The 8,108-nt window shown below is 48.2% G+C and overlaps 2 protein-coding genes across 2 annotated transcripts; one reads left to right on the top strand and one right to left on the bottom strand.

Annotated features, from left to right (window-relative positions):
- Positions 1–2,268: 2,268 nt before the first annotated feature.
- On the bottom strand, positions 2,269–3,204 carry LOC144551506 (uncharacterized). The gene has a single exon (XM_078299478.1). The coding sequence runs from the start codon at positions 3,202–3,204 to the stop codon at positions 2,269–2,271; it is 936 nt and encodes a 311-aa protein (XP_078155604.1).
- A 2,753-nt stretch (positions 3,205–5,957) lies between these two features.
- Positions 5,958–6,332, top strand: LOC144551498 (uncharacterized). The gene has a single exon (XM_078299468.1). The coding sequence runs from the start codon at positions 5,958–5,960 to the stop codon at positions 6,330–6,332; it is 375 nt and encodes a 124-aa protein (XP_078155594.1).
- The last annotated feature ends 1,776 nt before the right edge of the window (positions 6,333–8,108 follow it).

Below are 8,108 nucleotides of genomic sequence, written 5' to 3'. Positions count from 1 at the left end.
CGGTCCAATCAGGGATACTCCAGCCCCTGCCCCTTGTAGCGAAGAGGCTCCATCCACGTATAGTTTCCATTGCCCTTCCAATTCCGCGGGCGCGCCGGAGTACTCAGCTATGAAATCGGCGAAAATTTGTGACTTGAGTGAGCTCTGAGGGTGGAAAAAGATGTCAAACTCGGATAGTTCTAGGGCCCAAGCCAACAATCGTCCGGATGATTCGAAATTTGCGAATGCCTTTTTTAACGGTACTCCCGTGTATACTTTGATTGGGTGGGATTGAAAGTATGGTCTAAGTTTCCGGCCTGCCTTAACGAGGGCGTACGCTGCTTTCTCAATGTGGGTGTACCGTGTTTCCGCATCCCGCAAGATGTGGGATACGAAGTAAATAGGCTTCTGTTCCCTACCTTCTTCCCTTACTAACGCGGCACTTACCGCGTGTCCTGTTGTTGCGAGGTATAATACCAGGGATTCCCCCGGTGAAGGTCGGCTAAGACACGGAGGGTTAGCAAGGTATTCCTTGACTCGTTGGAATGCTGTTGCGCACTCTTCTGTCCATTCGAACCTCGCAGATCGTCGCATCGCTTTGAAGAACGGAAAGCATACGTCGCCCGACCGCGCTATGAACCTGTTAAGGGCGGCTAACCTGCCTGTCAATGCTTGAAGCTCTTTCAAGTTCCTGGGAGGCTTCATGTCCAATATCGCCTGAGACTTAGAGGGGTGGATTTCTATACCTCGCATCGAGACCATGAATCCTAAGAACTTGCCCCCTATGAGTCCGAAGAAACTCTTCTTGGGGTTGAGTTTCATGTCAGCCCCCTTCAATGTCGCGAATGCCTCCCTAAGGTCCTCGATATGCCCTGTTTCGGACATACTTTTTACGAGCAAATCGTCTACATAGGCTTCCATGTTACGCCCAATCTGGTTAGCGAATACTCTATTAACCATACGCTGGAACGTAGCTCCGGCATTGCGCAGGCCGAAGGGCATCATCTTGTAACAGTATAATCCGGAGTGTGTCGTGAATGCAGTTTTCTCCTCGTCTTCTTTGCTCATTCGTATCTGATTATACCCCGAAAAGGCGTCCATGAAACTCAAGAAGGCATGGCCCAAGGTAGAGTCTACCAATTGGTCAATCTTGGGTAGCGGAAAAGGATCTATGGGACACGCCCTGTTCAAATCTGTGTAATCAATGCACATTCTCCAGTCCCCATTAGATTTTTTGAGTAAAACGAGGTTAGCTATCCATTCCGGGCAATCGACATTCCGGATTACTCCCGCATCGAGCAGTTTTGCTACTTCCTTTGTAACTGCCATGCGCCGTTCTTCTCCCATGTTGCGCTTCTTTTGTCTTACCGGCTTAGCTTCCGGTTTTACATGCAGCTTGTGCTCGGCAATATGCCGCGGGATCCCGGGCATGTCGGCAGCGGTCCAGGCAAACACAGCTTGGTTTTCTTGGAGGAAGGCGATCAACTCGTTTCTGGCCTCCCCTTGAACTGCTTTTCCTATGTTTACCAATTTTCCTTTTCCTACTTCGATCTGTTCTATCTCGTCTGTCAGTTCTAACTGGGTTTTGGACTCGGTGACGTCCACAGGGTCTAGCGGGAACTCGGTACCCGGCGGCATGAAGTCTGCACTGGATTTTAACTGGAGTTCAGTTGACGATGAGTTTCCTGCAGATCTCTTGTCTACCTGATGTATTGCTTCCTTATGTTGGGAAATGGAAGAAAAGTAGCATTCTCGGGCTGTGCGCTGTTGCCCACATTCTTCCCCAATGTCCTGATCTGTGTAGAACTTGATTTTTAGGTGGGGAGAAGATATGATTGCACCTATCCGATTTAAGGTCCCGCGACCGAGTATCGCATTGTATGCCGAGGGGGCATCGACGACCAGGAAATCTACCATTGTTTCAACAGTCCTTGGCTGGGTACCAAAGGCGACTTTAAGCCGTATCATGCCTTTTGGTCGCAAGGTATCTCCCGTGAAACCAATCAAGGGTGTGGTGACCTTTTGGAGCATCTCGGATTTTAAGTCCATTTCCTTGAAGGCGGGAAAATACAAGATATCTGCGGAGCTACCTGTATCGACCATGATTCGTCGAACCCGGTGTGTGCCGATTTTCAAACTGAGGACGATCGGGTCGTCATGTGGCCCAATTATATCCCCTTGGTCTTTTTCCGAAAAGGAAATTTCCTCGTCGGCTCGAGGTCTCTTCCTGCCGGGAGGTATATCCGAGATCAATATGGTCGGGAACGGCTTGGCTTTGTTTCGGGATAATCATTTGCGCATGATGTGTACACTTCCCCCACTAATCATGTTAATGACCGGACTGGGTGGCCTCACTGGCTGACGAGGTCTCTCATTGCCGTTATTTCTATTTTCTCCTTCTGGTCTCCTATCTTCTGTTTCTCGTCTGTAGGGTATCTTCTTCTTAAAATCCCGTGCCCGGCCGTTATATTGCCACATGTATTTCTTATAGAAGTCGGGGTTGATAAACTCGGTCAATTTCCCTTCGCGTGCCAGTTTTTCCAGCACATCTTTGAGCTGGAGGCAGTCGCCCGTGGAATGGCCGTCAGAGTTATGATACAGGCACCGCTTATTGATGTCTCGTACTTCGAACAAATCTTGGGGTAACGGGGGCGGTAGCTCAAACCTTTCCCTCACTATGTGGAACATTTCGTTTCTCTTCCTGACGAAGGGGGCATAGCGGGTAAAATGCGGGCGGTACCTCTCGTCTCCCAAATCCCTCCGTCCTCCATCTCGTTCTCGCGGCATAACCCGGGGGGGGTTCTGGCCGCTTGTTCTTTCTTTCTTCGATCTATCAAATGCGACTATCTTTGGAGGGGAGCGGGACCTCGGCCGCTCGAACCCGTCTTCATCTTCTTCAGCCCGGATGTACCCTTCTGCGAAAGCTGCGAATTCCCTGAGAGTCTTGACATTCTTACGGCATGCGTCGTATCGTAGGGTGCCGGGACCACCCTTACGAAGTCCTTTCTTAATCGCGGCCACGGCAAATTCTTCATTCAGGTTTTGGATCCTTCGCGATTTCTGTATGAAGCGATTGACAAACGTCCTGGTTTTCTCCCCAGGTTCTTGTACAATATCCAAGAGCATCTCACAGGTCACCTGAGGGGGTTTGATAACGGTGTATCGCTCTAGGAAACGCTTGGCGAGGTGTTTGAACTTTCTGATGGATCCACGGGGTAGTCCCATGTACCAATCCCACGCTTCGCCCGATAGGCACGTGGTGAAGACTCTGCACATGATCGGGTCAGTGGCTCCAACGAGACGAAGTCGTTCTTGAAAGCTATGCACGAAATTATGGGGGTCCTGTGTATCGCCGCTTCCTCAGAAATTTGGCAATGTAGCGGGATACTTGAAGTCCGCCATAGATGCCTGGTAAATACGTTTAGAGAGTGGTCCCTTGTTAACTCCGAAAGGTTTATTGCGCTTCGTGATCCTTCCGACTTCCATCCCAGCCAACTCCCGAGCAACTCCCTTCTTTACTAAATCCCGGATGGTCGCCATGTCAACCACTGCTGATTGAGCTTGTGTAACGGAAGGTCCTTGGTTAGTACGTCGGGTGAGGGTTGGACCGTGATTAGGTGCCGTGCTGCCAGTGTCTGAGGTATCCCTTCCGGTGTCGTAACCTTCCCCTTCGCTGTCCTCGGACCTATTTGCACTCCAGTCTTCGTCTTCTTCATCGTCACCGTCGCTATCGCTATCGCCCCCGCCCTCCTCCGTGGTTCGGGCTTCATGCCCATCCTTGTCCTCCGACTATTCTTGATCGAAATCAGACAGGAGGTTGCGTCCCGTATTCAACTGTAGCCTCCTGGCGGGGTCATTGTCCATTCGGTTATTACGGAGGGCGCTGGTCGTAGGGTGATGGGGTTGTGAAGGTGGTAGCGAGGCAAAAGGATAAGGGGTCGCCATTGGGCCCGGCCGCGGGGTAGGGTCCGCGGGAGGGGTCATGTAAGAGTAGTGGTAGGGAGAAGGGTACCAAGGTAAATAAGGATGAGGGGGGAACCAAGGTGGCATGTTCCCCTGGGGTGTATCGGCCGTTTTGCGAGGTGTGGGCTTCACTTTCACTCTTCTCGAACGGCGAGTAAGGTTGGCTTCCTGAGAATGACCTGCAGGGTGGGTCACTCCATCCTTCGATCGGTCCGGATTAAGGACAGGAACTACCCCCCCGGGTCCTGCAAGAGGGTCCCTGTCCCCTGCTGGGTTTTCAGCGTCCCTGGGAAGGGAGGCGGTATCACCTTGAGCGGACTCCGGCATCTTCGAAATGAGATCAGAAAGCCGGTTAAGATCATCGGTGTTGGTGGGCGGTTTGCGTGTGTTGGTTGCCATGTCGCTCTTTGGTAAGGCGTGCCCCACGGTGGTTGATACGGGCTATGTAAGGTAGCAGGCCGTATGCTGAACTTAGAGTTAAACTGGGCTCGTCCTGCTATGGTCACAGGCCGAAAGAGTCGAATCAGGGAGATCAAGGGATGATCTCGGATCCCAAACCCCGGAAATTGGTAACAACCTCGGAGATAAGGGAATAAGCCTCGGAGATATCGTACTCTGTCCTATCTGATATCTCGAAGTATGGATGCAGAAAGTAAATGTGTAAGGGAATAAGTGTGTCTTTTTTCTTGGTCCCCTTTCCCTGTGAAAGGGATGGCCTTATATAGTATGTTCTACGTACCGCCTTCCCCCTGCCAGGGTAAGGCAGAACGTGAATCAGTTATACAGTTATGTGAGCGTGGCCACTTACGATCGTGTGATCATGGCGGTTAGGGAGACGAGGTCAGTAACCGGCGTGGCTGCCAGTTATAAGAGGTTACTGCCTCGATAGGGACTTTGAGGCCTCTATCCTCAAGGCGTAGGCGGTCTAAGCCTTTTATTGGGCCGGTCTATAGTGGGCCTCAATCACGGACTTTGCATTGCGTCCCGGGTTGGCCTCGCAGAACAAGGTCCTAATCCCGGCCTTGTTTATGGCCCAGATTGAAGCTATATGGGCCGCGGAACATGGCCCTATCAACGCCCAACCCAAATAAAGGCTTCCACACCACCCAAATACAAAGACTTTCATGCCAATCCAAAATCAAAGGCTCTCACACCAACCCGAAACCAAAGGTTTTCATGCCAACCCAAAACCAAAGGCTTTCACGCCATCCAAACCAAAGGCTTCCACGCCACCCAAATAAAGGCTTCCACGCCATCCAAATAAAAGACTTCCACGCGCTACCACGCCAAGTCAAAGGAAAGGAAAACCCTATAGATGCCATGTAACAGGAACCCCAAGGGAAGGAAAACCCTATAGATGCCTTGGGCATATGATATGCCCTGGTCTAAACCCTCTGCGCCAGTTCAACCCGTAGGCTATCGAAGTGTTTCAGACACCCACTCAAGTAGTCCGGTGTCACCCATGACATATAAATTCAGCTAAAGCCCTTGCATATAACAGGCACCCCAAGGGAAGGAAAACCCTATAGATGCCACGGGCATATGATATGCCCTGGTCTAAACCCTCTGCGCCAGTCCAACCCATAGGTTATCGAAGTGTTCCAGACACCCACTCAAGTAATCCGGTGTCGCCCATGACATATAAATTCAGCTAAAGCCCTTGCATGTAATAGGCAACCCCCAAATTAAACAAAAGCCCTAGAAAATCCTAGGCATACAGCATTAATATGCTCCTCGAATGTTGAATCAGTACTACCCCTCTGATTCAATATCACCTTCTCTTCTAAAAAGCACTTCATGTCATTTCGTCTAGCCTCTTAATCGGAGGTTCCTGGATATTATCCAGGGTAATTAACGGCAGGGGCTTGCACTTGCCGGAAGGAAAAGAATCCCCATAATCAAATAATAAGCTTCCTCCCCTTTACCTACTCAAGGGAGGGAGTGTATCTGCAGAGATGTTCGTGCCGGTCTACACCAAACTAATAGGCCGACAAAAATACCTCAACACAAGTAACATGGCTTTTAGGCGAATGACGGAGGATGTAGGCCTGGTGGATCTAGGTTACCAGGGGCCTGCGTATACGTGGACAAATAGAAGAGAGGGTGCAGGTTTGGTGCTCAAGAGGTTAGATAGGGCAACGGCAACTGTTGGGTGGACGGGATTGTTCCCAAAAGCTGCGGTATATCATCTACCACGTTTCAACAGTGATCATAACCCTATTTTATTAAGGACAAAGGCCAAGCCAGTTAGAAGGAAGAAGACTTTTAGAGTGGAGAATTGGTGGATGCAATACCCGGAGTTCAAGGAGAGGTGTTCTACCATAATTGCCGAGTCAAGTGATTCCTGGGAAGAGATGGTCACATACATCAGGCAAGGGATAACCAAGTAGAAGAAGGAGATACCAAAACCTGACATGGAACTTAAGGAAATTGAGACTGAAATGGTGCAAATACAGCAGCTAAGCCCGAACCTGTTGCAGAAAGAGGAGGTGCGCCTACAAGAAAGATATAATGAGGCTCTTTTGCGCATAGAATGTGGAGGTGCTAACGGAAGCAATGGGATATTTAAATATGGTCACAATCATAACCGAAGTTAGGATCAGACAAACAAATGAGAGGGGGGGACAAAATCATGTTCAAAGGGGCGCGAAATGGGTTGTTCTCTATAAGAGTGCGTACCAGTCAATCACAGAACAATCGCTGGTGTGCAGCAAACGATTAATAGAGATAGCAAATTCTAGCTCTCAATTTGGAATATGAAGGATGTTGCCCCAAAGGTGTGTTTCTTTATCTGGAAAGCGGTACAAGGAGCAGTACCGATGGCTGGGGAGATAGGGTGCAGGATAACAGTTATGAGCAGAGCTTGCAAGTTGTGGGGTGCTGGTGATGAGACGGTAATTCACACACTGTTTCATTGTACCATTGCGAGATTGGTATGGTTCAGGTCACCACTCTCGCTTAGAACCGATGGGATCCAAGGCAGTTTGGAAGAGGTGCTACTGATAAGCCAAAATTGTATCTATTTAAACCTAGGGTTAGGTATGTAAATTAAGCCAAGTTTTGGTTAAATTAGTTTAAATTAGGTTTAATTAGGTTAGAAATGTCCAAAAGTTCAAGTTACTGCCCTAGTTATGTTTGTTTTACAGGTAATCAAGTGTTTGGACCTTAACGAAGCAAAACGGGTGAGTTAGCACGAAGAAATGAGCTTCTGCCAACATTTATTGCGGCCCGAAATGGAGTTATTGCGGCCCGCAACCAAACAAGTCAGAGCCTCTTCATTACAGCACAGTTATTGCGGCCCGCAATAAAGTTATTGCGGCCCGCAACACACTGTAGCAGTCAGCCAAAAATAGAGTCTGAACTTAAAACGGCCGTAACTTTTGACTCGTAACTCCGATTTAGGCTTGTGACCACTTTTTGGAAAGCTAACGAGAAGATCTACAACCTGAGAATATAAAAGGATTGTATTGCGACCCGCAAGGACTTTTATTGCGGCCCGCAAGGACCTCTTCAGAATTTTTCTGCGCAGTCTGTTAACTGCTACAGTACATTGCGGCCCGCAATTAGGTCGGTTCAGAGTCCGAATTTGCTATTTTTGGTTGGTTATTTCTAGGTTTTAGAGGGGGCTATAAATAGGAACCTGTAGAACAGATTGGGGGACATTTTTTAGGCAGAATTTCTAGGTTTTTAAGAAGGAAAAGCAAGGAATAGCAAGAGAAGAGAAGAAGGGAGGAGAGATCATTGATCAACCGGTTTTATTATTTTCTTTTCTTCCTTTGGAACTCTTTTATTCTTTTGATTTCATTTGTGCTTTAGCCATGACTGGCTAAAGGCTTTTCTAAGGTTGATTAGGGTTGTACTTGAAACTTTTGTTATGATTTAGTTGGGTTTATTCTATATATTCTTGTTCTTTGTTATGATCTATTCTTTATTTTAATTGATTGTGAGGACTTAATCGAAATCACATGAAACCCTAGGATTTGGTATTTGCAATTGAGAAATTGAATATTAGGTCCAGACCATAAGGAATAGGGTATTTGATAGGCTAAGTACCGAGAGGTGACGCGTGTCTTATACGGGCTTTACCTAATAGTTTAGAGAATTATGCCAAGTACCGAGAGGTGAAAGATAGTTTTCTAGATTTATTGGGACAGTAAGAACTTAAT

This window comes from Carex rostrata, chromosome 3, assembly GCF_964058835.1.
Source record: "Carex rostrata chromosome 3, lpCarRost1.2, whole genome shotgun sequence".
Lineage (NCBI taxonomy): Eukaryota > Viridiplantae > Streptophyta > Magnoliopsida > Poales > Cyperaceae > Carex > Carex rostrata.
This window is presented reverse-complemented; position numbering and strand designations above follow the sequence as displayed.

Coding starts and splice junctions, on each gene's coding strand:
- LOC144551506 (XM_078299478.1), bottom strand. CDS start 3,204: ATGGGACTACCCCGTGGATCCATCAGAAAGTTCAAACACCTCGCCAAG.
- LOC144551498 (XM_078299468.1), top strand. CDS start 5,958: ATGGCTTTTAGGCGAATGACGGAGGATGTAGGCCTGGTGGATCTAGGT.